Below are 27,637 nucleotides of genomic sequence, written 5' to 3'. Positions count from 1 at the left end.
AGGAAAGCAGAAGCATGTCTCCATCCATTCTCTCCCACCACCCACCTTTGCTTGTTGATGGGAAGTATGTGGACATTCTGTGTCTGGTTTGTGGCACTCATCCAGAGCCTGTGTGTGTGTTGTCCAGACAAAGGTGGATGTGAGGCTGTAATTCCAGACCTCCATCTGCAGCTGAGAAATTTCACTTTTACCTGTCTGAGTTCACATTGTATCCCATATCTTGCAGTTTGACATTCATTATGAACTATATGTAAAACAGGCAAATCTTAACAGTATACCCAAATAAGAGAGAGGCAGCTTTGATGACTGTGACAGGTTGCAGTCAGGCTTCTCTAAAGTCATTGTGCTACTGTTTGGTGTCATTGTCTTATAGACCTTTTGTATAATACCCTGCATCTAACTCTCAACTTTTCTTGAACAGGATGGTTTACGAAGATTATCAGGGAATGAATACATATTGTCAGCAAAACGTAAGTTTTAATTTGGTGGTTACTGAGATATTAAAACATGTTAAGAAATTTAATAAATGGGAAATGTGATCAGGTGTTCTTTTTTATAAACATTGTTTTATTCTTTTTTATAAGCATTGTTCTGCAGCATTACTGAGCTTTACAGAAATTAGAGTTGCCAGGCATTACTACAGAAAATAAAACTTTTAAAGTAAAAGTGTATCTCAGGGTTATTAATAGTGATCTGAAAATATATTCCTCAACAGAAACTCATCAGGTCGCTGGCAGTTTGATCTCTCCAATTTCTCTCAATGACATACCCCCACGGATTTCACAGGCAATGGAAAATGAAGAACACTGGGATTTTGACATCTTTGAACTTGAGGCTGCCACCCATAAAAGGTCAGTAAGCTCAAGAGCTAATAAATGGAAGTTGCTGAAAACTGACTTAAATGTCACCCTGTAACCAGCTTTTTAATTCCTCTACCTGTGCTTTTAAAATATTAATTTCTCTACCTCTGCTTTTTTACTTTTATTTTCAAAGTCAAATGTTTGAAATTTTCCCATTGTCATTTGTAGTTGTCCATGAACCCATTAAATATCTTCTGGTTTATCATACACTATTTTCTGCAGATACCCAGTGGATGTAAATGAAGATTATGTATCTTTGATATGGTATAATAACAAAACAACATAATTTTAAAAGTCTTCCTATTCCATTCTCAGTAATAGAAAAGTTCTACAAATCAAATTGTTGTCTTTTGGGATTCAAATTCAAATTATGGCCAACTACATACAGAGTCAACATGCTGTCTTAATTTCATCAGTTGATACAGATCATGCTTTATTTTCTCTCCATGTAATTGGGCAATTTTTATTCCTAAACAGTTCAAATACAGCTTTTCAGCAGAATAGCAGACTAGAGGAAGGTCTTTAATCTAAAATCTTGGCAGGCTACCTTTTATGTATAAGATTAACTGAAGAATATTTACTGATTAAAAGTCGTGCATACCAATTTCCATCACAGAAGTTTTCAAAACCAGATTGGCAGTTTTGATACACTGTACTTCATTAGTAGTAAATGCTCCCACTAAGACTGTAAATTGATCTTTCTGTTTAAATCCTTGTTTTTATTTTCGGATGCCTAGCAAAAGTTCTCCTTGGGTCTAGTTTCATGTGTCATGCTTTGTTTTAGCTTAATGCTTCTATGAGACACTAATTTGGAAGCTAGACCCTGCAGTGAATCTTAAACCTTTGTTAAAATCCCAGATCTGAAAGAACTTTAAAAGGTATTCAAAAGCAGTGTCTAAGAAAGATACCAAGCATTTAGTTAACATATATGCACTTCATTTTTAGACCACGGTTTTATAAGTCAAAAGTGTGGACAGAAAAAAAAATGAGGTTTTTATTCTTCTTTAAGGTGATTTTATTGTAAGTGAAGAAATTTGCATCCAGTCACTTTAGGGTTTTTTTTCCTTCGCTACATTTCTGATCCTAATGAAGTGCTATAGATACAGTAATTTAAAAAAACAGTCAATATTTATTCAGTCTGTGTGATTTACGACATTTAATATGCACATTGCAGTAACTTAAGAATTAATTATCCCAGCCAACATGCATGACATCACCAGATAGGTTTTTCTCTGTTCTTATTGATTTGGAGAGACCACAGACTCTGTGGTCTGTCCTCTCACTAAAGGTATTATAACCATGATTGCTTCCTGCTGTGTTTAAATAAAGGCAATTCATTTATTAAGAGAATTAAAGTGATCTTCAATGAATCACAAGTATGAATATGCTATTACTATTGTCTTCAAGTCCAAGAAGACTTATGGTAGTAAAGCAAAGATAATTCATTAAATCTAAGCTTTAGTGTATTACAGTTAACTGACACGGAAACCTGGAGAGACCTTTGACAGTGCTACATGGCAGGAATTAGGGGGAATTTAACTTCAGTATGTTATGTTTCTAGTATATGGCACAGTATTGTTGAGTTTTTTTGCCAAAAGATGTACAGCCAACTCCAAATGACCTCACCTCACCTTTCAGGTGCAGCTAAAAATCAAAGGGCTTGATGCATCTGGAATCAAGCAGCGAAGTGAGATGCCAAAATCAGGGTTTAAGATCTATTTTTAAGAATCCACATTTGAAAATATTTACTACTATACCTGTTCTTCTTAAGCAAAGGATGTATTGGGCAAGAAAACAGGGATATTAAACTGGGTTCGAAAAAAGGCTAGTGGGCTAAAACTTGATATTTTTTTCTTTTCATTTGCTCCGTTAAACATATTGCACTATCACAATTTTCAGATTAGAAATATTCTGTACTGCTGTTCTGGTCTTCATTCACCTGCCAGTCATCTGGGTTTAAACTGTGCAGTTTGGCAAGAGTACTGGAATACAGTGATGTTGGCTGGTTTTGGAGACAGGTCTCTGACTTGGTTAACCTGAGGGTTCATCTTATAGTCCTTATACTTATAGGACCTTGTAGCCTTCTAGAAATGGCATACTCTGGCCTGGTCATTTGCTTCCAGAATACCTCCATCTCTCATCCTCTGTTGCATGCAAAGTCAATGAGTAATGGAAGCCTGCATGAGTGGGTGTAAAAGAAATGGAGCAGATCTGCAGTGCAGAAAGAATAGTGATTGCAGCATTGTATAGTATAGATATAATTAATCTAACTGTAAGCAAGCTAGTTTAGGAATCTGTTGCAGCAGCAAGATTACCTCCTTCCTCTCATGCGTAGAGTTTAGTACTTGCTAATTTATCTCATTTTGACTACAGTATACATTTACTCAACATAGACTCTGCAAACCTCAAAATACTACTACATGTCGTACAGCAGCAATGTAGGCCTTTTTATTACTCCTGGAGGTGTCAAGAACTGGCAGGGTTCTGAGAGTGCGCACATGATGGGTAGGCAGAACATTTCTACAGGTCTGGATTGTAATTCTTTAACAAGTCCTTATACCTAATCTGACATGTCATTGGTTAAAAATGCTGAATAGATTCATACTATTGATGCTAGGTAATACTCTTTCAATCTCATTTGTTTTAAAACTTTGTGTTTATTTTTCTCAACAGGCCTTTGGTTTATCTGGGTCTCAAAATATTTGCTCGCTTTGGAATCTGTGAATTCCTAAACTGTTCAGAATCAACTCTGAGATCATGGTTACAGGTTATTGAAGCTAACTACCATTCCTCCAACTCCTACCATAATTCTACTCATTCAGCAGATGTACTACATGCCACTGCTTATTTCTTGTCTAAAGAAAGAGTAAAGGTGAGTCCACATTTATAAGAAATAGTCTAGGCGGGACGTACAGGCGCGATCAGAGGAAGATCTCAAAAAAAAAGTTGCCAAGAGCCAAATGTCTACTGAATTTGGTAACTCTGAGGTCAGAGAACTGGGCTGCTTTACGTACGTTCTAGGACCTCTCTTATAAATACATGGAAGGATGGACACTAATATTACAGGAATTGAGCTATTCTTGATACGAGAATAAGAAACCCTCCTTTTAAAACAAAACTTCTTCATATAGTTTAACTTTCTCAGATAGGTAAGCTAATGACACAATTATTTTTGTGATGGTACATGCCAAATACAGACTTAACACAATAAATCACTATCTCTTATGCCTTGTGATGGTCATTTTGCAGAAGACTCCCAGGACAATATAGGCCTGAAATAGGTTTAGTGCTTCTGAAGCTGTTTCATACACTGGACGAGATGCCCTGAGGCTTAAAGAGACTACATTGGAGGAGAGTATTGAAAAAGATTACTCGTTGAAGTTCCTTGTACCATAACACCTACTGGCATATTAGAGCCACTGACAACCAGAAAAAATCACAGCAACCTTTGTTCTCACATGCCCAGAGGGCGGACTGGAGAAGGGGAATTAAAACAGTGCTTGCATGTGTATGCAGTGGAGTGGTAGTACATATTTCTGAGTTGCATTTTTGGATAGGAATTCCTACCCTGAAATGGCCTGCCTAAGGATAGTGCTAGTGATGGGCACCTTGCTGAGACATTCGTGACTGTAAACCAACCTTCTGACAGATCATTAAAACTGTAATAAGTCCCTTAACCTGGAGCTGCAGCTTACTAGTGTGCTTTCCAGAAACTGTCTTACAAATACTATATGCCAAGTGGAAACAGAATGTCACTGGATATTTCCAGCCTCTGATTTGCCAGAGGTTTAGCTGGTCTTCCCAAGAATATCTATGAAAAACAGACAAGATCTGGACTCCTTTCAATGCCACAGAAGCAAGACTGCCTCCTCCTTTTCCAGAATGTTATTTCCATTCTGCTGTAGGCATAGGAAGATAAAAAATGTTGCAGCAGTAGAAGGGGCAGAATCAACGTTCAAAATTCTCTCTTTATCTTTTCATTGTTACAGCCCAGCTGCTTTTGTGTTGTCCAGAGTTCAGTTTAACCTAAATATAGAAGGCCAGGTCCTACCACTCAAGTTCACACTGAGGGGATTTTTATTTTAGTAAATTGAACTTGGTTCTTGTCTGGGAAAATTTTCTGGCTCCCAAATTGAAGCAATATTCTCAGAATCATTTCCACTTCTGTGCCACAGGAGTTAAGATGACAAAATTAGAATCCTTGACCTGAAGTTGGGGGTAAAGGTGCTGTAAATCCCTGTGAAGTTTGTTATCAGACTTGGGAAATAAGCATAAGATACACTGCTGTGATCCCACAGGTCAAGTATTCTCCAGTTTCTGGCCACTTCCCATCTGCACAGGTCTTTCAGCCAGACTGAACACTGGTCAGTGTGTCCCTCTGAGGAGAGTCTGTTCTAAAAATCTCTCTCTTCTAACTTCATACCACAAAAATAGAATCCCATGAGCAGCAGCTGAAAGAAAGAAGGAAGAAGCTAACACACAGCAGATAGTATTTCAGGCAATGCTTACTATGAACCTAGAGTAGAAATAATTCTTTGCCTTTTCTTGTCCTCCACAAGACCTTCTTGACAGTCCTCAATGAATAATATCCTAACTCCATCAAAGTCAAGTCACTGCATTAATTTCAGGAGGTGTAAAGTAGTGTAGGGATTGTCTTTTCACCTACCAAGTCTAATGATTCTGAACTGTACTGTCAAAGCCAGTAGAGAATTTGGACCTTAAATTCAAACTAATTGGAATGGAAATTATCTGCCCTGCTCCCAGATTCAACTGGGAACATTTCTGCTCTTGTGTCTCTTTCACTTTATTAACATTTTTAACGTAATTGTTTTGTATCTGTGATCCTTCACAAAAAGCCAACATAAACACAGCATGAAGGCTAGTTTCCAAATGTGTACAATATATTCCTGAGATGCTTGGTTCTTTTTCTCCTTTATGCTATTAACACAGTATTAAAACTCAAGTATAAAACCTTAAAAGTTGAGTAGTTGTTTATTTCATTATAGGGTAGATATAATTAGACATAAAGCAATGACCAATGTAAGTAGACATAAAGCATGGAGTACAGCACACTAAGAGAATCAGAATCTTATACAGAAAGTATAGAACAGTGTGTCATGTAATTTTTCCACGGATGTAAACCATCAAGGATTCTTCATAGAATTCATATTAGCTGTAGCCCCAGGACACTGTTATTATAGAACTGGATATACGGGAAACATTCCTTACAAATTGTAAACCTAGCCAGCATGTAAGTGGAATGTTATTAGGACACATTGAGTTTCCAAAAGAAATGAAGGGGTCTGTTGGAAATAGAATGATTTTTAGCAGTATTGGTCTTTTTTCCAAGCCAAATACCCTAACTCCAAGTGAAGGTGGTTTCTGTGTTAGAAAACACAAACTAATATATTACTCTGCATTTGTTTAATTGGATGTGCTTTGTCAAAGGTGTGGCTAAAGTAAAATTCAAGAGGCACAAAATGGCCAGAAAAGTCATACAGTGTTCAATGAAGCTTATAATGAATTTTCCATTGCTCTGTCTAGAACATCTGACCCTTACTGATCTGCAGAGTTCAGGCTTTTATTCCTCAGCAGCTTGGCTTAATCTTATGGACAGAGTAGGGTTTCTAATGAGTCTGCCAGGAAAACGAAGCATCCTTCTATTTTCAGCAAACTTTGGATCCGATTGATGAGGTTGCTGCACTCATTGCTGCCACAGTCCATGATGTGGATCACCCAGGAAGAACAAATTCTTTCCTGTGCAATGCTGGCAGTGAGCTAGCAATTCTCTACAATGACACCGCAGTGCTGGAGAGCCATCATGCTGCCCTGGCTTTCCAGCTCACCACCCGGGATGACAAATGCAATATATTTAAAAACATGGAGAGGTAAGCTTAAAATCCAGGGTCCTTGTCTGCCCATTAACATCACTCACTCTCTTCTTCGTAACATAAGATAATGCAAACAAGCATCCCAGAGGAAGGCAGTGCCTTGTGGATAACTGTCTGTAGTCCTTGTAGAAGTTTGCTTCTAAAACAGTAGAGTCCTTCTGCCTGTCTTGCACAGACTTAAGAGTAATCCCATTATTCCAATTCCTCCTGTGGATAAAAAGGCAGACCCTATCTAAGGAACTTTGTGTAAATCCTAATGTTAGCAAGTCTAGAAGAATAATTTTGTAGCCTTGGATATAGAGGACAAGCTATGGCTGAGTGGGTAGTTTGCTGGGTAGAACAAGGATAGAAAGACTCACAGAGCGTCAGTCAAAAATTAAATGCCTTGTTGCAATGGGAGAGACAGTGAAGGACCTGTTGTTCTTCTTCCAGCCCTAGAAAGGCATTTGGGGTGAGGATGTGACCATTGCCTTGGCCCTCTCAAGACACAGCAGAAAAGTATTACTGAAAACTTGGCTGGGGCATGAGCCACTGCTGAGTGTCTATGCTACAAGCCTTGGGAACACACTGGTGTGGCATGTCCTGGCAGCCCTCCTGAGTAGCTGGAGCCTTTGTTTCTGCCCCACTCCTGCACTGTTTCTCCTAGAGATCCAGTCATGCCTCTAGCACATATGTCTCTGCACACCAAAGGGTACTTCATCCAGCATAGATGCAGCTGCCCAAGCCTTTATTGCTGTTCTTTCTTCCCCCAGCACCTCCCTTCAATGGAAATGGTCTATAGCGTTTTTGTTAGACTTGTTTCAGCAAGCAGCCCTTTGTGAACTAGCCAGCGTTCTTAATTGTTTCCTTCTTTAAACAGGAATGAGTATCGAACCCTTCGCCAAGCCATTATTGACATGGTCTTAGCAACAGAAATGACAAAGCACTTTGAGCATGTCAACAAGTTTGTCAACAGCATTAATAAACCCTTGGCAGCACTAGAAGAAAATGGGGTAAGTGACACTGCAAGTCCTCCTTAAAATGACTAGGCAGGGACTGGGAACCCTTGGCTGTAGGAAATCCCCACATGGTAAAGTTCATCAGAAACATGGAGAAAGAGAGACTAGAAATGTGCCTTTCACCTCTGGGTTTGAATGCCCTTCTGCTTAATGGGTCATCACACATTTTGAGGGTGAGCGGGACTCACTTGGATCCTATTAATATTGCAGTGCTGTGATGTTGTACTTGGGACCAGAACCTTGGGCTATATATTTTCCTGTTAAAAATGCCATTTGATGAACCCAGTTACTCCCATGGAGAGAGTGTTAGTGGCAAGACTTGATGTTGTTGTTAGCCATTTCTGCAAAGGACCCAAGATTTGCCTCAGAACAGAAGCTGAATTACTCCCTCACTGACAACAGGAACCGCTGGTGGTGCAGCATAAGGGCAGGTATATTGACTGCCATATGGTGTGTTCTCTGAAAATGAGGGCCCTCAGCCTTCAGCACTGCCTGGCAGCATTCATGGGTTTTCTGTCTACTTTCTTTTTTAATCTTTAAAATAGATGATGGTTGTATTATGTATCATATAGACATAATCAATAGCCATCTGGAACCCCATGGACACAATGAAATTGCCTGTTAAGAACTCAGTCTGAAAAACCACACCAGTTTCAATAACAGCTTCAACCAGCAGTTTTGTTGCCAGTAAGAGCAGTGTATAATTTTGTTGGAATGGTTTTTTGCAAAGAGAAGAATTTTCAGAAATGGTTATAATAAAGTTTGCATTGGTGGCAACATCCTGTAGGAGCTGTAATGGTTTTCTGTATTTTCTTACCATGTTTTTTAGAAAGCCACATTTATGACTGTTGTGTGCAATGGGGGAGGGCAGTCAGTTTATTATCTGAAGGTGGGAGAGGCACAGGTCTTGTTCCTTCACCCATCAGAAGCAGACTGGAGCTTAATTGGAGGGGAGTACCTTTGTCCACAGGAGTATATGCCAGAATTAGCTTTGTTCTTGGCACCCAGCAATGCTAATGAGAACTATGTAAATATGAAGCCAAAGTCCCCTAGGATACTGGTTTTAGTGACTATACTAGGAGAAATGCTGTTAAGTCCTCACTTGGACAGCCTCTCTGGGTGAGCGTAGCAGCATTCAGTGTAGGAGGGGAAGAGACATGGAGGAGAACAAAGGAGCTGCTGCTGCTGAATGTAGTGCACCACACTGTCTGACCTTGTGGAGTGCATAACTCTCTAGGACACCTGGTCCTGCTGGAGGGCTCTGTACTGGCCTGGCTTGGTGCGCAGAGCCCCTCCTTCCAGCCCCAAGAATTGGGATCCAGCAGTTTTTTCAGCAGCAGCATCTATCCAAAGAGCCAAAATCGTCTTCTTGCCTGTTATGGAGAGCTGAATAGCTGTTGCTGCTGAAGAACAGGGCTTGGACCTGTACAGTCAGACAGTAAAAACAAGTACAGTGACATATAGAAATCAAACAAAAGTTAATTCTGCCCTTGAGCCCCACGGGCTGCAGCGAAATAAACTGCCCTACAATGCATTTGCAATTCATAGCAAATTCTGCCCAAGGGTGGGAAGAAAGACAAAAAGTATATAATTTGTATTGAAAACAAGAAGCAAAATGTTTCCCTTCTTTTGGTTGGGAGTTTCTCTGTTTAGCAGGTTCCTATTAAAAGGCCTGTAATGTGTGAGTGGGAAACCAAATCATTTGCCATGCTTGTTACCAGCAGAACAACACTGGCAGGTCCTCTTTCAAGTCTGGTTGTATATCTGGTTGCAGCAGCAGCATGTGTTTCCTGGCCTGGTTTCCAGTCATGGCGGTGAGTCAGTGTAGTGTTTGCAGGCTGAGCTGCCAACCGTGTGTTCCAAATGGGACAGTTCCACTTATTTCTTTTATTTATTATTTTTATACATATTTGTTCAAAGAGCCATGCTGAGAAGCTGCTCTGTTTGTTTCCTTTCTTCTTTTGTTTCATAAACTGAAAAAAATCCTTTCCAGCTCCAGCATCCTTTATCCTCCCATTTCCCTTCATGATGTCACCTAAGCCTATGACAGGAAGCCAACATCTGACATGCAGAGACACCTCTGCACTCTGAGCAGGATGCTGGGACTAAGCACAGTTAGCACATTTTATTCCCAAGACATCTGCATCCAGCAAGTAGAATTGTGCCTTCGTTTGAACAGATCACAGAAGTGAACATCCTTTCTTGATTCCTGGTGGTTTACCTACTAGGATATTCTCTGCTATGTGGAGATGTATGCACCTCACTTTGTTTCCTCTGTATTTTCCCTTCCACATATCTAAAAATGAGTGAAAAGAATTGGTTTGGGAGTCTCATTTTGGTGTTAACTGTGGAGCTGGTGTTTCTGAGCCACTATACTAACAAATACTATTTTTTTTTATTGGCAGTTTCTTCCTTTAGGAAGAACTTTCTTCCCCACAAGAACTTTCTTCTGAAAAATATGTCCTAATAAAAGATCATTATGTTTCTGTTGCTTTGTATCTCCCTCTTTGTACAAAATACTGCAGGAACTGATGGCATATTATTATGATTATCATTATCATTACTGTTGCTTCTTCACTGCTCTGACTATAAACCAAGATCTTGTTAGGTGCCAGAGAAGTCTAGTATATTCCTTGCTTCAAAGAGTTTCTATTCTGAGTAGACGGTGTTGTAAATTTCTGTACCTACCCATCCCTAAAGAGTCAAGGAATAACGTTGTATTTTGGGTAATTTTTTTAAGATATTTTAATCCTGAATCTCTGCCCTTTGGAAACTTACTTCATCATAGCTCCACAGAAAATAGCTTCTAACCTGGATCATCACAGCCTTTACTCATGTTAGCTGTATACTGGCTCCAAATAAACAAGTACCATTGACACGCTTATATGTGCAGCCTGGGAACCCAATATAAGCTGTGTGTGGGCTGAAAACTTTCCTGGACTTGCAGAGGAAAGATGAGGCTGTTCAGAAGCATGTTTCTAATATATTGCTTTAATACTGACAAACTCTCAGAAAGCAAAATTCCCAGTCAGGTCAGAGACTCATGGGCTAACGTGGGTCCAGTGGAAGGGAATGAGGAGCATGCCTGGGAGGCAACGTGGGATCTGACTCTCCTAATAGTAGCAGTGCTCTCAGAATGATTGATGCTCATGCTGGCGAGGTTTGTGTGCAGAGGATGACCGTGCATCTCGGGTCAGGCCTTTTTTTTTTAAACCAGCTATTCCACCCTTAATGTGCAAGTCCATTAATCCTTGGATTTCGGCAGAGATTTACATTTTTCTGCCTACACGGTTCTCATCACTATGTGTGTAGTGATGAATGGATCCTCTCCACACTTTTAAGGAGGCAGTTAAGGCGTAGAGGGATTAGACGACTTGCCCAAAGATGACCAAGAGATCTGTCACAAAGACGGTGACTGAATCCAGAAACTGGAGTTCAGTGTTAGTTCAGAGCTGTGGCTAATATTCATAATCCCCCAATAAATTCAGTTGGACATCAAATATAGTAGCCAGTAGCAGGACTGATCCCTGTAGGATCTGCTGAAAGCATTCCCAGGGCACAAAGCTTTTGAGTAAGTGCACAGAGACCTTGCTAATGGATTGCTTTTAATTCCTAAATGTTACAGAATAATGGTGATGGAGAGTCAATCAAAACTGTTCTCACGTCTCCTGAAAACCGTATCCTTATCAAACGCATGCTGATAAAGTGTGCTGACATTTCCAATCCATGCAGACCCATAGAACAGTGCATAGAGTGGGCTGGACGCATCTCTGAGGAGTACTTTGCACAGGTAAGACAGCTAAAACGGGCTGCTGAAATTCCAGGTGAGAGAAGGGTGCATATACTGCTAGTGTCCCAGAACATCTAAGGCTGCACCACATAATGTGAAAAATAACAACTTTTTATTTTAAGTGATGGGATATTACTCATGCTGATACAAGACTAGATGCCTTCAGACAGATGAAAGCTGACAAGTTCTACAGTGCAGTTTTTGAAAAATTTAAGCTTTCAAGTTGTTCAGTTTAGAGCTGAGTTTTGCCTGCAAATGCATTCCCATCACAAGAGGCAGAGGAAGGGTGCCTTCTGTGTACCCACATCCTGGCTATGCCTCAAGAATTAGGATCATCAGGTCCTAGTGTTAGCATGGGACAGTACTCGCTCCAAGAAATGCTGTAAGACCGTAGCACACTGTGCTTGAAGAAAGCTTTCAGAAAGATGGGGAAAACGAGAGGGCAGAGTCATTATTACAGATGATAGACCAAACACTGCAGCTGGGCCTTGGTACCTCAAGGGGAGAAGAGGAGGACAAAAAAGATATTGTGCCATGTCTGAGGTGTACAGATTCCGTGAGGCTTCCGTCAGAGGTTGAAAATGGTTGAGCATCTTTTAGCTCCAAAGCAGTCATAACTTAAGCAGTAACATGTGAAGTTACTTAGGGTCAGCTTTGTGTGTAGATGCAGAAGGTAAATGTATCACTTTGTGGGAAACACTGGAAGGCATTATTCGTCTGCTGTTTTGCTGAAACCCAGACAACTAGGTGCTTAAGATTAAATTGCTGCTTCTTCAGATTTATTCAGGTTCCTCTGTTTATTTAGCAGTTGCATGCTCTAGTCAGTGCTAAACAATCTGCTGCTAAAAGAAGCCCATTAACAGAATGTGTCTTAGGTGAATAATCACAAGAGTGTTTTTTTGCAGACTGATGAAGAAAAGAGGCAAGGTTTACCTGTTGTGATGCCAGTTTTTGACAGAAATACTTGCAGCATCCCCAAATCCCAAATATCATTCATTGATTACTTCATTACGGATATGTTTGATGCCTGGGACGGTAAGCAAAACTCTGCTGTATCTCCTGACAATAACTATTTTGTGAACATTTGAAAGTATTGTGATATAAAATTGCTTTCTTATGGCTCCTAAAGAAAGGGGGAGAAAAGGGAAGATTTCTGCAGTTTGAGTAAGCTTAATAACTTCATTATTGCTTAGAAGTATTTTGGTACTGCTACAAGCCATTCTCTCAGCTTCTCTTGGCTTCTCTTTAATATATTAGATTCAGGCAATGTTTAACTTTCTTCACTTTAAACTTGCTTCTCTGTAAATGGAGAACAGAACATATGCTCCTTGATAGCACTTTAGGCACAGTCATTTTGTCCATGTTAATATCAGTTATTCTTCAAGACAAATTTCTACAGTCTAGAAACTGCTTGGGGGAGCAGCTATTTCCTTCCAAGTGCTGCCTCCATGGTAAAAGTGGTCAGAAATGTCACTCTCCTGAATGCCAGATCATGACATGTGACTGAGATTTGATGAAGTAGAATAATTACAAGCATAATTAGCTATGCCTTTCCTGGAAAACTGGGTCCCTTTGCTGGAACTTGGAAAACCAGTATTAAGTAGACTTACAGAGCTGTTCTCAGTGGCCTGAGTGATACATGAGTGATGAGAGCTATACAGCCAAAACCATTTCAACTATCAGTATGACAGATTTAAGCTTTCTTACTTAACACAGTTGCCCAGACATTTAAAGTGATACTTAAGCAGACAGAATCATGTGACACTCTCAATTCTGCAAACTAAATACACTCTGCCCTTTCTTCCCTAGCATTTGCAGACCTGCCAAATTTGATGCAGCATCTGGATAATAACTTTAAATACTGGAAAGGACTAGATGAAAGGAAGCTGCGGAGCCTTCGACCACCACCACCAGAATAGCAATTAGACCATGGTGTGTAATTTACTAACCAGATGCCTATTTATTCAAGCTCACTTTTATTCATGTGATTTCAGATTTGTTTTGGTCTCTTCAGTATTACAGTAAGGCTAGCCCATGTGCTTGGGGAACTTTCAAATTCAAGAGAACATGAGGTCAGCAGTTGACTTCCACAAAACTACCATGTGTGGACTCCAATGAAATAAGCCTACCAAGTGGAATTACACTGGATTGCTGCAGTACTTGTACTGAAGAGGGTTTATTAGTGAACATATTTTAGTGATATCTTCATACCAGTACATGAAGCTGGAAGACCTTGAAGAATCCTCATAAAAAGGACATTCCCTAGAAGATTTTGCTTAATCCTCAATCTTGCAAGTGAAAAAGAAATATCTATTAATAGAAATTCACAGCTTTTATGAGAAAGCTACATGCTTTTTATAAGCACTTAAGACAGTTACGTAGAACAATCAGACATTTAAAATGCAACTCTGAAGGAATTTTTGATCTATGAAAAATAGATGTACTCTATTTTTTCACATCACAGAAGGTGCAATCATTCACTTCTGAGCACTACTGAAAGTGAGTTCTCTTTAAAAAAATTTAGTAGCAAATGTAAAAAATAACACAAGAATTTTTGAGGTTGATCGTTAGCATCTATGATGATTAAAATGATATGTTTTATTTATTTTGTTAGATGTTCAATATTTTCTATGAATTTATAAATACTTAAAAGCCAAAGCCAACTTTAGATGCATTACAAATTTACATGATTCATACTCATTAATATACATTTAATTGATGTACAGACCTTTTATTTTCATAATGCAAATACAAAATACTATACAATGATACATTTTTATTGCACTGTAACGATAGATGTGTATGTTTAAATATTGTCTGATTTATGTTAATTAAAATAAGTTTTATTGAAAAGGTCTCACTTGAGAATAGTAGAATAAACAATAAATGTATACTGTCTGAGCACCAGAACTGCAGTAGTTCTCCCACAAACCAGTGACAACCACCTGATTTTCCCTTGGCTACAAAAATAATATGTTGGAACTTTTTGTTTTCTCCCATGAAACTTTATGACTGAATTCCCTGTCTGCCTTATTTTATATGGTATTTCTACAAAGCATTCCACAGCATATGCGAAGAGGTAATACTAAACATCGAATGAATTTCAACGTTTTATAGCCTATGTATTTTCCTCTACCATGAAAGAAACAGAACATAAAACCACCAACAAAAACCTTTGACTCAAGAAGTTTGTAAAGGCTGTGTACCTTCACAATTTGAATGAAACCTTCATAGTAAACACCAGAAAATAATAAAATGTATATTTTAAGAAGTGTCAAAGGTCCTAGCCATTTCATTTGAAATATATATTTACTTTGTAGTTTGAAGACTAACAGATAAATCAAATTATTTTAAAAATAACTGGGACACTTGCTGTCTGGGGAAGGGAATAGTTGAGGGGGTTGGACTGACATAATGGTGATGAAAGGTGGTGTATGGCTGGCAGGCCCCTCAGCTTGTGGCTGGCCCTTGGTAAGCCCATCAAACCCTTTTGTGCCCTTTGACAAGTCTCTTCACAGCTAAATGCAATGCCACGCTGTATTCCACTGAAGGACTAGAAGAGTATCCTGTCAGCCTTTCTGGTAGGCATAAAGGGGCTCCAAAAGCACTGAAAAAATGGCTGACTGTTGTCAGTGCAGAACCAATTGACTTTAGCAACATTTTGACCATTCCTGAACAAGCAGAAGCAGGGGAGAGGTGGATGATGCAGGGGACTACAGCAGTAGGAGCCTTAAAGCAGGTAACAAAGGAACAGGTGACCTCTCCAGGTGTTACCTGTTCCTGTGTTTCTCCTTCATCTCCAGGCCAGTGAGACTCATGGGCCACCACCTTTTGTAGCTCACTACTCTTCATGTTTGCATTGTACCTTTCTGCCAGTGCTGCCCTTACCTTGCTGTGTGCTCTGCCTTCCTACATAGAATTTGGGTTATATGCTGTCAGGGCAGGGGATTCCCTTTCATAATTTCCTTTAGTTCATTGATGTGTGTATTTTGCCTAGGCTGGCAGGGCTCAGATCCTGCCTAGGAGTGCCCAGGGGTTCTACAATTGATACTGAATGAGCAGGTATATTTCCATTGAAGGCTGAAAAAACCAAGTATCCTATTTTCAAAGGGAACATGCAAGGAGAGGGAGAGTTGGTGCCAGATACATTTTGTTTTACTGGCAATATTACACTGTGTTTCGCTATACATGCACCTATTATAATCAACTGTAATTTGCCACCTGGCGTTAATCTCTTCTATTGCATGCAGGCTCCTGTGCCTAGTTCAAGGAAAAGCTACCCTGGCTCCTTTAGAGGGAAGCTGTATCACACCATCAATATCTCATCCACTTATCTGCTGCAATGGGGGTAGGAGAGGAAAAGTAACAGCATATGGGCCCAGAGAATGTCTGCAGGAAGGGGGTAAAAATATTTCTTCATAAGCATAGTTAATATTCTGGGTTACATTAATGAATGGTAAAAGCAGTTAATTTCATCTGCTATAAAAATGCCTGATACATCATCATTGAAAAGATGTGATCAATATGATTAATTCCCTGAAATTCACACTGCATCTTTAATGTCATTACTTGGAGTGTAGAACTGTGCTAATCCACCCTCTGTATCAGCCAGATTTATGTCCCTGTCAGTGTACAATAATTTCACTTAACATAAAACACTGATTTGCAACCACTGAATGCAGCTCTGTTCATTCTGTTGTCCATCTAAATTTTGCTGTTGCCAGGGACATTATAATTAAAGTCTGGAATGACTATGCCTGGTCCTCACCTAAGAGCTCTTCCTTCTTTAGGTCTCATCTCATCTTTAGAGCTTCTCTCTAAAAGCCTTCTGTGCAGTGTAAGGCTGTGCAGGTTCAATGGAGGCGATTCCAGGCTGCTGCCCATGTGGCAGGAAGGGCCTTGCTGTGAGCAGCAATAGCTGTGATGTGATATTTATCAATCCAGGATCCAGATGTCTTTGGATCCCATTGCAAATTCTTCAGCCATTCCAGATCCCCTTCCTTTCTTCTCCAAGATTACATAGCAAGACCGTATGCCCTGTGCTCTGAACCCTTTCCAATTTAGTATCTCTTCCTGTGCTTTTGTATAGAATCATAGAATCATTAAGGTTGGAAAAGACCTCTAGGATCATCAAGTCCAACCATCAACCCAACACTACGATGCCTCCTAAACCATGTCCTGAAGTGCCACATCTTTTGAACTGTCACTCAGTGATGGAGCTCTGCTTGGGACAGGAACCATGGCTTTAATGATGGTTCTCCACTGTGGAAGGGAGAACGCTGGAATAAACTGAAAGAGTATGATTGAAGTTATTCCCAATTTCAGACAGGCTAGCAGTTGTATACAGCGTCTGCACTTTTCATTTGTTCTTGCTTTAATGTTAAAAGTAAATTCCAATGTAGACATGATGAAGGAGAGGACCTTTATGGGTTTCAATCTTAAAGCTTTGTGTTTTAAAACTGAATCAGGTTCAGCAATTCAGCATTAAATGACCCTTTCAGAATGACTGCCTCTATTTTCCATGCTACCTATTTTCAATCAGGTAATATTGCTGCTAAACCTGGGTATCACTTCAGTTGCTTCCGGATAAGTCCAAACTATTATGATCTGGTAAGAAAAAATCTTGGCTCCTCAGCAAATTGCCCTAGATTAATATCTTGTTCCCTGCAAGGGACAGGTATAAAATTCTGAGTAATAATTGCTTATTCTTACAAAAGGAGAAACCAGACAGGTGTTGTGCACAGCTACCTTGTCACAGGTCTGAAATGGCTTTCATACTACGATTTCCCCAAGGGCTATATATAAATGAAAAATCACCTGAAATAGAACGAATGCCTTGGTTTTTGTTGCAGTGCTTTTTGCTGTGGTTCTTTCTGCTTGTCTCAGTAGAGACATCATTGATATGACACTTAAGAAAATGTGTCATGAACATGATGGAATTAAAGCAATGACAAAGCCATCCCTACATAAAAGAGAGGAAAGGATCATAAAATTAAATATCTAATAATCCCTTACAGGATGCTCAGAAGCAGCACAGGGAAACTCTAGTCAGTTGTGCCCTTCTGTGAGACCAGAAGGGTTTGAGTCATGACTCTGCGTGGAGCACTTTGAAATGAAGTCTCAGAGCTATTCAAAGCTTCAAAACAAATAATCTTTCTGCTGACGTGTGACATCATGCCTCCAAGGTACAGTGGTCCCAGGGGTGCTCATTAAATGATAGCAGGATGGATTGCATTTCATCCTGACATGATGTTTGGATGCAGAAAATGAGCTTTTAAATTATTGCCATGTCCCTGTGCAGCATGTGCTGCTGGTTCAGAACAAAGGGGATGTCCAGGTGCTTCACCTATTTTTTGTTCTGCTGAAGCTATGGCTCTGTGGGCAAAGGACTTCTGTGTTGTAACTCCACTGAATGCTTTCTCTCGGTGCCTGCTTTGAATGTTACTTGGGCAAAGTGTATTGTGTTTTCCTTTTTTTCCCCTTGTTTAACATCTTTAAGAATCTTCTCCCATACTTCCCATGCAAACCTCAGTGAACTTATCTTTGCAAACCCTGCAAAGCTAAGTGTTAGCATCCTCTTTAACAAGCAAGACAACTGAGTGGGAAAAGGCCAGGGACCTGGAGCCACTAAGCAAAATGGGTTTGAGACTTCTGAACACCTTTGAAACCCTGGACCTTCAAGCCCTGCCCATGGTTTAACAGTAAGTCTTTCTCAGGCCAGGAGGCAGTCTTCTGGTCTTCTAGCATTCTACTTTTTCCCTCTCAGTTTCTCTGTCTTTCATTTTTCTTCTGGTCCCATTTGCTAGGAGTCCTTCGCTTAACTGCCACTGGCTGTGGATCTCCCTCAAACAGACAGCCATAATGCTGGGACTAAATCCTGCCTTTCAAACTGACTTACCGCTTACAACTTTTACCACAAGAAAATCTTCTTTTTCAGATTCAAGTTAAACTGAGCCTGGAAACATACCCTATAATGGCTGAAAGCCTTACACTAGGATCCACAGGCAGAAGAATATAAAAATAGTAAACTAAAAAGGCTTGTAAGCACTGCATTGCTACTGCATATAATGTGTATATGTATGCAGGGTCTTTTGTGTTGTACTCCCACATGCACACTGAAGTTCAGAAGTATTCACAGGCACCTCTGCCTTTGAGGTTATCTTAAATAAAAGCAGCTATGGATGCTTGTTGAGATTGGAATTTCTCTTTTCTTGGTTTGCTTGCTCCCCCCCTCGAGTGGCAAGAGTCATTGCTAGAGCTAAAACCAATCTTAGTTCAGCCCAAGGTAATTAACAGGAGTTACTTCATCCTTTAATTGCATATATTTCTCCTGAGGTAGTGAAATAGCACAGCAATGCACACAGTTTTAGAGAGCAAGTGAAAAAGGTAATTGCCTGGTTTTGAAATGAAAGGAGGACTTTAGCCAGTGTGTAATTATTCAAGTGAGTTGGGCCTGGCTGTCTCTAATATTCCAAAGTGGTATTTGATGTAAATCCTTCCCTGGAGTTCATTACATTAGCTCTTAGCTCAACCTGAGCACACTAAGCGCCAAGATCAGTGTGCAGCATGTTTTATAAACAAGTAGAATGATGTCATCCTAGTGATCCTGCAGTTCCCTAGGTCCTTGGGAAGAGGTACAGCTTTGTCTTCAGCCTAAAGATGAAATGGAATATGTTTGATGAGATTCCCTTGGTATTTGCAGTGCAGAATGTGAGAGGAATATTGCTTTGCACCTCCAGCGAGAACTGTGCCTTTTTGCCTAAAAATAAAAAATGTTACTTTGCTTGTAATATTTTTCTTTACAGAAAATCAAATTTTTCCTTTACAGATCCCTAAGTGTTTTATAAGAAGCCCCAGAGAGCCCTTTTGCAGGTGGGTAAAACAACTTGCAGGGAAGTACAGTGGCTTGTCAGCATCTACCCCAGGCTGCTGCTGAGGGCTCTGCGTTGAACCATGCTGACTTTCAAAAACAGTGGGAAGAGAAATTTAGAAAGCAGGTGCTTTCATAATGGTTTGTCACTGCTGCTTTACAGAGATACTGGTCAGAGCTGCTGAGAAGCCAGAAATCCATCTTTCCTCCCCACTTTGTCCTGACCTCAGTGAGACTCCTGGGAGTGCCGCGTGCCATCGGCCTGTGCACACGGAGTCCCAGTGCCTGTCCCCAGCGGTGGGTGGTGCCAGCTATTTCAGGCACTGTTTACCGTAAGTAAGACAGACTGCAATGATATAGCATGAATATAAGTGCTGAGAAACAGGCAAGGTGCCCAGCCACACCACCGAGACTGGGCTGGGAATGGCATGCATAACATCAGACACAGCTTTTCGGGATAGTTAGGGAGAAAAACTCCAGTTGCATGAATAGACAGTTTTCAGGTCATCTTGAGAGCAGAACTGAATTCTCCTCACCATACAACAAAGCCCTAAAAGTGAGCAGCCTCTCCCAGCCCCTGAAAATCCATGCTGGCAGACTCAGTGCAAATATGCTGTTATATCCCATTATGACAAATCTCTGACAAGCCAAGGTCAGAAAGCAGAAAGTTTTAGCTGCTCTATCGTGCCAAGAACACACACACACAAAAAAGAAAGAAAACAAAAAGCCTTGTTTTAGAATAAGCTGTTTTAAATAAGCAAGTGTTCTTTGAACCACATCAGAGTACATACCTAACAATATTTGTTAAGTAAATATCAGTGACATGTTTAAGTCTGGCTCAGTATGTATTAGCAAAGTGGTATTTGTATTTGTGTTGCTTTTGTTGTAACAAGAGTCAATAGTATTTCTAGAAGGTGGTCTGTAAAAAAGGGACTTGGGGGGGTTTTTCCCCCACTTAGCACCCCACAGAGAAACATCTGCCCATCAGTAGCCCCACCTCAAGACTTTCAAGTAAAAAACCTTCCCAACGCACTGATTTTGAAGTTACACTTTTGTTGGCTTAGTTCAGTTCATAATCTGCCTCTTAGGTGTTATTTTTTACCCACAGATCCATCTCTTCGATCATTTTGGTTTTCTGAAGGAAGTCTGCCCTGAGAGTGGTTGCAAATTCATGGTCACATTATCATAGTCTGTAGGAAACGCCATGGTACCATGGCTGAGCGAAGTTCAGAACTATTCCTACCTCTTCTGATCAGCTGCTCCCTGAGCTCAGATTTCCTTCTGTGTGATACTAGTGCTATAAGCACAGAGAGCCACCTGCACAGGCCTGCTCTTCATATCTTCACCACTGAGCCGAGCCGATGTCAGCCAAGATTACACTAGCAATATGCAGAAAGACGCTGAGGGACCAAGAGGGCACCACACAACCTAAAAGCTGATGTGCAGCAAAAGAAAAAAGTAGTCTCAATTTCTAATTTAAACAGATATTTGTATATGTATTTCAGGTTTTTGTCTGTCTATCCCTTGATCTTTCGGCTTATTTAACTATTTAAAAAGCCAGATGTTAACTCTAGGGTTAATACACAGACAGAGGAATGCAAAGCAAGAGAACAGGTCATAGCAATGATGATGCTGAATTTGAAATTCTCCACTAGGAACAAAGGTTTTCTTTTACATCTGACAAGCTGTCAGATGTAGGAAGTCGGACTACTTCTTAAGTGTCCTTTCCTGGATGTCAATACAAGTGATCTCTTTGGGCATGCTCAGAAATGTTGGGCTTAATCAGCAGTGTAGACCACATGCTTCCATGTATGGGAGGTGATGTGCCTTTTTCTTCCTGTGGGGTGTTGGAGGGGAGGAAAGGTTGTGCTCTGGGGACCCTGAATGGGAAAGCTGCAGTTTATAAATCAGGCTTGAGCTACCCCACAGTCAGGCCACTGAAGCCATGGTGAGGCTCTGCGGGCAAAAATGACAGTGAGGCTTTTATCTGTATGCCATGACAGGTCGATACTCTGACTTCTTTCTCTTCTTTAAAGCTTTCATGTGAGAGGAATCAAAGCCCCCTGCCTCCCCTTCCCAAATTGCCTCCAGTTAATAATAGCATGAACGGTAGTTAGACCACGTTTGAAACAGGCTCTGGTGAGATATTGCCCTTTGATAAGTCATTTCAAGGGCAGGAGGCAAAGTATTTACTTTGCTTGGAAGAGGAGTCTGATGAGCAATTTGCTTTTCTTTTGCTAAGGCCAAGCAGAGCTTTGTTAACTCCAGAATATGGAGACTGCAGAGGTGGTTTACAGCTACTGCTCTTTACTTCTGGCTATTTCTTTGCCTTGTGCAAGAATAAAAAGTTACGAATGAAGCCCAGCAGCCTGTCCCTACCTGTGATAGCTGCCTCTGCACTGCACCTTAGCAACCATCCACTCCCCAGCTTTCCCTCCCATGGCTGTTATTCCTGCCTTTGGCTGTCCTGGGTGGCCCTGAGGAGTTAGGACCGCAGCGCAACCTGGGAGTGCAGCTGGCCCAGCACAGAGAGTGAGCTGCAGCTTCATAAATAGCTGAGCCCTCCTAACCATGCACTGTCGCAGAAAGGGGCAAACATGCAAATAAGGTTTTAGGTTGGGCTGGACAGCCTGACTGGTGGTAGGCCAACCTGTAATATGTGAAACAGTTTAGCCTGCAGATACTGAAGCTCTCCCAAAGCCTAGGCCCGTGCTAAATGTACCAGGTGCCTCCCTGGAGGCCGGAAAAGCTACACCAAAAGGGTGAAGACAAGCAGGGCTGCTACTGACTCTTGCTACAAGAGAGCTTTACAAACCCAGATTATAAATGGTGAGGCTATTCAGTGTTCATTTCATCAAGTGTTTTATTATACAGGCTGTGAAATATATCTGACACTTACTGCACAGGCACAATAAATAGGTTTACTCAAGCAGCCTGGCTGCAGCTTTCTGGTCAGCATGGGAGTAGGACAGGGCAGGAGGTGCTGGGGTGGCCCCAGGCATTTCCTGAGAGTGCACTTTCCAACGCCGTAGATGGGACATAAGGAATTCTGTTTAGAGATTGAGAGAAAACTTGAGTGTATCCAACTGGCTGCAAAATACCTCCAAATCGAGGGACTCTACGTGCTACTTTCAGCACAGCCCAGCCCAGCCTGGATGGTGGCTGCCCACGCAGATGCACTTGGCAGCTGTGGACCTGCCCCAGGGGTTGAGACAACACGGCAGCTTTGTCACGGCCCCAGCCCCACTGGTGCAAACCCGGCGGCTGCTGCGAGCTGGTGGCTCTCATTCAGCCATGCCAGAGCTACGCGCGGAGCAGGGCCCGGGGGAAAGGAAATTGCCCGACCCAGTAGCAGGATGTTATTCACGTGCTTAAATCTGCAGGATCAAGCACTTGTTATCGGAAGGAAAGGAGGCGGACAGATAAGCAGGTGTTGCACAAGATGGTGACGTTTGGGCAAGGGCTGCTAGAGGTAACAGAGCGAGCCCTCGCTGCTAAAAAAGCGCTCCCTTGCCCGGCCGGCTGTCAGGTAGGCTGCAGTACGTGGTGGGCTCGGGTTCGGCCCATTACTTCTCGGGCGAACGCTGCGTGGCTGCAGCGGAGACGGGACGCAGGGTCAGCACGGCTCGGCGGGAGCTCCTGCGCCGCCCCGCACCAGCCGCTCCTCCGGCGGTCGCGGTCCCGGCGCCCCCCACCGACCCCCGGGCGCCTCCACAGCCACCACTTCCCCCGGGACCGGCGGCCACCCGCACCGCGTCCGACGCGTGGGACAGCGCTCCCACCCAGAGTGAAACACGAGGCGCCTCGCCCCGGCGCCGAAGAGAGAGCAGGGCCCGCCCGTCGCCCGTCTAAGGTCGTGGTTTTTTCAAGCAAAGAGCGAGGCGGCCCCGCCCGGCGGCGAGTGCCCGCCCGCCCCCCGCCGCGCCCGGGCAGGAAGCGGAGCTGGGCGGCCCCTCCCAGCGGCGCGGCGCGGTTGGGCTTGCCTCGGCGCCTGCGCCCGCAGGAAATGGAGGTGGCACGAGGTGAGGCGGGATGTGCCCCCTTATGGCGGCGGGGAGGTGCCCGCGCCCTGCTCCGGCGCAGTGTCTTCCCTCGCCCTGCCGTGGCGGGGTGAGGCGGCCGAGGGCGGGAGGGAGAGTGGCGCCGGTGGTGCCGGGAGCGGCCTTCTGTACGGGGCGGCGGCGTTCGTCCCCGCTCCGTTGGCGGGTCACGCAGAGGCCCAGCGGAGCGGCCGGCGGCGGCGTGGGGAGGGTTGAGCGGCCCCCGCGGGGCCGGGCCGAGCCTTCCTCCCGCCGGAGCGGGCCCCTGTGCGGCCGTGCGGCGCTGGGAGCGGCCTTCTGCCCGCGCCTGTCGCCATCTCGTGTACCGCCTTGCAGGATCTGCCGCCGCTATGTGCGTCTCGTGTGGGAATCTGCGCGGCCACGGCCGTGCCGGGCTGATGAAGAGGCTCTCCTGCCCGCGGACCCTTCCCCAGGGCGGCAGGTGAGCGATGCCCGCCGGGGCCCACGGCCTGCAGGCAGGGCTTGCCTGGGGCAGCGCCCGCGGCGGCGTGACGGGCCCAGCGGGGCGGGGAGCTGCCCGGGGGTTTGGTTTTGTGAATTAGTTTGAGACCACACTCTTCGCTGATGCAGCCTTTCTGGTGCTGAGTTTAAGCCACAGCTTTGCATCTGCAGCAAAACACTTACTCAGCTCCCGCCGTGGCATAAGCATCCTTTTGGCAGAGAGTGCAGCCCCCTACGGCCATTTTATGAAGCAGTTTGTGGCCTTGGTATTGCTTGCATACATAAAGCTTAAAACGTAAGCCTACTTGGAAAAAGTTTAAGCAAGTTGGGGGCGGGACAGCTGAGTCCCAAAATATACTGGCAGTTGAGCACACCAGCGTAAATGCAACCGAGAGAAAATTTAACAAAAAGTCAGCATTATTTCTCAGGACTGTGCACTGAGTCAGTGGAATCCAGGTGCTGAATTAAACGGGAAGCAGAGCCCGCCTTTGCGCGGTCCCTGGCCACTTTGCTGTGCATTAGCAGTTAATGAGTAATAGTGGTTACTGTTGGAAAACAGTAGTGGGCTGTTAGAAGGATAGAGCTGGGTTTGAGAGCAGGAACAGGGAATTGCCTTCCAGGCCAGGAAGGCAGGCAGGGTGGTCAGGCTGCACAGTCTCCTTCAGGAGAGCACAGTCAGCCCATGAGGCTTCCCAGGAGTTTCTTACAGAGATTCATCTGGAGGACTAAGAAAGTGGAGCCAGTGACATTATATTGGCTCCACTGATACTATCCTCCTAAATTAAATGGCGGAAGAACAAGGCCTGTCTGTGAGAGAAAGGCAGGACCTACTTCATCTACCTACAGGGTTTTAATGGCAATTAGAGGGAGCAAGTTAGAAGTAAAGAAGTCAAGTGTTTCTGTAGAAAATGGTGGGTGTGTTTGGTTTGAATCGAACACACTAAACTGTATTTCAGGGCTGCTGTGTTGCCTGTTGTTGTATTTGTGCTTTTGACGCTGTCTGACCTGTGTGTTTTTGCTCACAGGCCCCTCGGTCCCTTTGTTCCCAGCTCCAGGACTGGCTGAGGAGGAACGACACTGGACGTGCTGAAGGATTACCGTAAACAGTTTAGAAACTGTAACTGTTAAAGTCGTAGGCTGTTTGTGTAAATCTGCCTGATAACTGGTGCGGCCTCGTGAAAGGACTTCGTGTGATGCCCTCCTGTGGCAACAACGTGTACTGATACTTTAAATCAAGAGGGAACAGAAGGGAATTGGAAAAAGTGGTCCTTTTTCCCCAGCCTAAAGGGGTTTGAGGGTGTCTGCTTTTATGCGTGAGGGCCTTTGGGCAGCCCTGGCAAAGTCCCCAGTTAGCTGCTGGGCGAGGTGTGGTTGGGGGTGTCCCTTCCTTTGATGGTTCCTGTTGCTGCAAGCTCTGCAGGGATGCCTGGATCACTGCTGCAAGTCAGGGCAGCCTGTGGGGTTCAGGTGGCCAATAGCAGAGCCTTAGGCATGAGCTCCTGTCCTTCAGAGAAGATGAATTTTGCTAGTATTTGCCAGTAAATGCACATAGTGAAAAGGAACACAAAGAAAAACGCTAACAGGTACCAGGAAAATGCATCTTGCAGTACATAACATGTTCTCAGAGACAAGGACAACTAGTTTTTGACTGACTGTTGTCCTTTCACATGCTCTAGTTCAGCAGTGAGCCAGAGTTCCTGTAGACATGCCAGAGATGAGAACTGGTTTTGCCTCATTGGAGACATCCTTCAATGCAGAGAAGTAGCTCTTGGATGGACAGCTCAACACAGCTCTTCAAGATGAGTGCTATATCAAGGATTCCAGATAAACTGATACACTTGGTGTTAGTCAGCTCTGGGGTACTGTGCTGGCCCTTTAGCTTCGGTAGGAGATGCCCCTTTTACTATTAAATACAGCTTCCAGTTCTGTACTGGTTTTGGCCCTTAGAGCCTCAGAGAGGTATTGTACTTCCCTGTCTGGTGGACTTATGCAGGCAGGTGAGGTGGATGTGAACTTAAAGCTTGGTGCCATACTGGTCTGATTGATAGACCCTGTGGTGGAAGCAGTGGCCTCCCTGTAAGGGATTTATATAAAGGTAGCTCACAGTGACAGCTGGTTTTAAAAAATGCAGGTTGTTTGTGCGTTTTCCTTTGTTGTATAAACATTTAAGCGACAGGGATGGGATTCCTAAGGGAGGAAAGCTTGGGTTATTGCTGTCAGGTGAAGCTTTTATTAAACAGAAACATGCAAACTCATTTCCCATATTGTTTTTAACCTAGTAGCCAATTATTGCTTGTTTGTTCTATTGTAGCCTTAGCTGTCCTGTACCACACCTCGCTATGACCACTGAGTCATACTCTGCTGAGCAGGCCACTCCATACTCAGCCATCAGGCCTGCATTCTCCAGCAGATTAAACCAAGCTGGCAATGTAATGATGGAGCTGTTTGGTACCTGTACAGCCCCATGCCACAGGTGTCCGAGCACCTCGTGTTTGGCTCAGAAAATCTGTCCTTGCAGCAGTCCTGCAGGAGGCTTGTAAAGGGCAGTTCACAGCTTGAAAAAGAGTTTGGATTGGCTTCTTGCATCATCTGAGGTGAATGGCTAATCCTTGCGCCAGGGTACAGGTATGGTTTAAACGCTTGAGGTGAAAGCTGCTGGTGGGGAGTGGTGGGACTGTTCATAAGAGAACAGCTGCTTTCACCAGAATTGTTGGGCTCACTAGCAGTCTTTCTGCATTGAAGGCTTTGCTGGGAGGCTCAGACATCCTCATATCTCTGCTCTGATATTTGCATGTTTTACTCTTTCAGATATCTACTTGAAACGAAGTCGTGTCGCTCAATTTTTGGCAGATAAAGGTAAAACATGTTCTAGTGAGTGGAAGTTGGACCCTGGATCAAGTCATACTTTTTTAAGCAAAGGGGAAAAAAAGTGTTAAAACAAAAAGGTGTTAAAACAACTTGGGTGGTGCTACCTCACCACTTCATTGCCTGGCAGAGGAGCTGTATGCGTCAGCTGCTGTTCTCTGGTACGGCCTTGCAATGTCAGCAGGGCTTGCCTGGCCACCTCCTGCCCTCTGCGTTGGCAGCGCCGGCTGGCCGAGTCATCCGTTTCTGCTGGACACAAGTTGTGCTCACAGCAAGTCTCTGGCCTGCTGCACAGGAGGTCTGACAAAGTGACCATAACAACCCTTTCTGCACTGGAAATCTCTTAATTCCTGGTAGGCTAAGAAATAACACTGTACTTGCGTAGCTGAGTGTTGCTAAACATCTCCTTCTGAGGCCTGCAAAACAGAGAGCAATTAGTACCAAGAGAGGATGGTACTAATCACTGCCGTAATGACATATTCAGTTCCTGTCTTTATGGTTTCTGCAAAGCCTGTTTTGGAGAGATTTTAAGCTATTTGGGGAAGAACAGGCAAGCATTTGGCACATGGTTCTACATGAAATCTCTTCAGTTTTGCCAGGCTCTGTTTGTTTGTAGGGACCCTGTGTATTGTAGAGGCCGCTGCCTGTTCCCAACTATCCCCTAGAATGGGAACTTGAACCAACAATTTTTGTGATGAATGTACAATAAATCTGTGGAAAAGCTTCTCTGTTAATGACTCTTGATTGAATTCAGGTAGTTTTGACATGAAACACGAATGAGGCTCTTGAGAGCTAGACAAGCCTGCCTGACTGGCAGTGCCTCTCTGTCTCATGTCTGGAAATGAAGCCTAAACAAGGACA

The 27,637-nt window shown here is 43.1% G+C and overlaps 2 protein-coding genes and 1 non-coding gene across 10 annotated transcripts in view; all 3 read left to right on the top strand.

The window, feature by feature from the left end:
- Positions 1 to 16,168, top strand: part of PDE8A (phosphodiesterase 8A) — a 160,670-nt gene extending 144,502 nt beyond the window's left edge. For 3 of the 5 annotated variants that reach the window (XM_064456318.1, XM_064456315.1, XM_064456319.1), the window contains exons 15-22: positions 422 to 470; positions 716 to 851; positions 3,534 to 3,732; positions 6,531 to 6,748; positions 7,611 to 7,743; positions 11,375 to 11,539; positions 12,445 to 12,574; positions 13,349 to 14,818. In XM_064456318.1, coding sequence (XP_064312388.1) covers positions 422 to 470; positions 716 to 851; positions 3,534 to 3,732; positions 6,531 to 6,748; positions 7,611 to 7,743; positions 11,375 to 11,539; positions 12,445 to 12,574; positions 13,349 to 13,458 — 1,140 coding nt within the window. In that variant the 3' untranslated portion in view covers positions 13,459 to 14,818. Of the gene's footprint in view, positions 1 to 421; positions 471 to 715; positions 852 to 3,533; positions 3,733 to 6,530; positions 6,749 to 7,610; positions 7,744 to 11,374; positions 11,540 to 12,444; positions 12,575 to 13,348; positions 14,819 to 15,789 lie in introns of those variants that run through there. The other 2 variants (XM_064456317.1, XM_064456316.1) reach the window with 2 other exon arrangements.
- A 6,659-nt stretch (positions 16,169 to 22,827) lies between these two features.
- LOC135314279 (serine/arginine repetitive matrix protein 3-like) lies at positions 22,828 to 27,500 on the top strand. Of its 4 annotated transcripts, none has more exons than XM_064456313.1 (4): positions 22,828 to 23,431; positions 23,786 to 23,891; positions 24,937 to 25,010; positions 26,720 to 27,500. In XM_064456313.1, the coding sequence occupies exons 1-3, from the start codon at positions 22,852 to 22,854 to the stop codon at positions 24,974 to 24,976; spliced, it is 726 nt and encodes a 241-aa protein (XP_064312383.1). In that variant the 5' UTR covers positions 22,828 to 22,851; the 3' UTR covers positions 24,977 to 25,010; positions 26,720 to 27,500. The 4 variants fall into 4 exon arrangements, 2 of the variants coding, with proteins under 2 accessions (XP_064312383.1, XP_064312382.1); XM_064456312.1 differs by having other exon boundaries at positions 22,829 to 23,431; positions 25,588 to 27,500; XR_010373739.1 differs by having other exon boundaries at positions 22,835 to 23,431; positions 24,937 to 25,494; positions 25,588 to 27,500.
- LOC135314488 (small Cajal body-specific RNA 15) lies at positions 24,629 to 24,759 on the top strand. Its single transcript, XR_010374019.1, has one exon. It is a non-coding gene; the product is annotated as a small Cajal body-specific RNA 15 (non-coding RNA).
- Positions 27,501 to 27,637: the final 137 nt, after the last annotated feature.

The sequence above is a fragment of the Phalacrocorax carbo genome, chromosome 7 (assembly GCF_963921805.1).
Source record: "Phalacrocorax carbo chromosome 7, bPhaCar2.1, whole genome shotgun sequence".
NCBI lineage: Eukaryota > Metazoa > Chordata > Aves > Suliformes > Phalacrocoracidae > Phalacrocorax > Phalacrocorax carbo.
The sequence above is the reverse complement of the archived record's forward strand: the minus strand, read 5'-3'. Positions and strand labels throughout refer to the sequence as shown.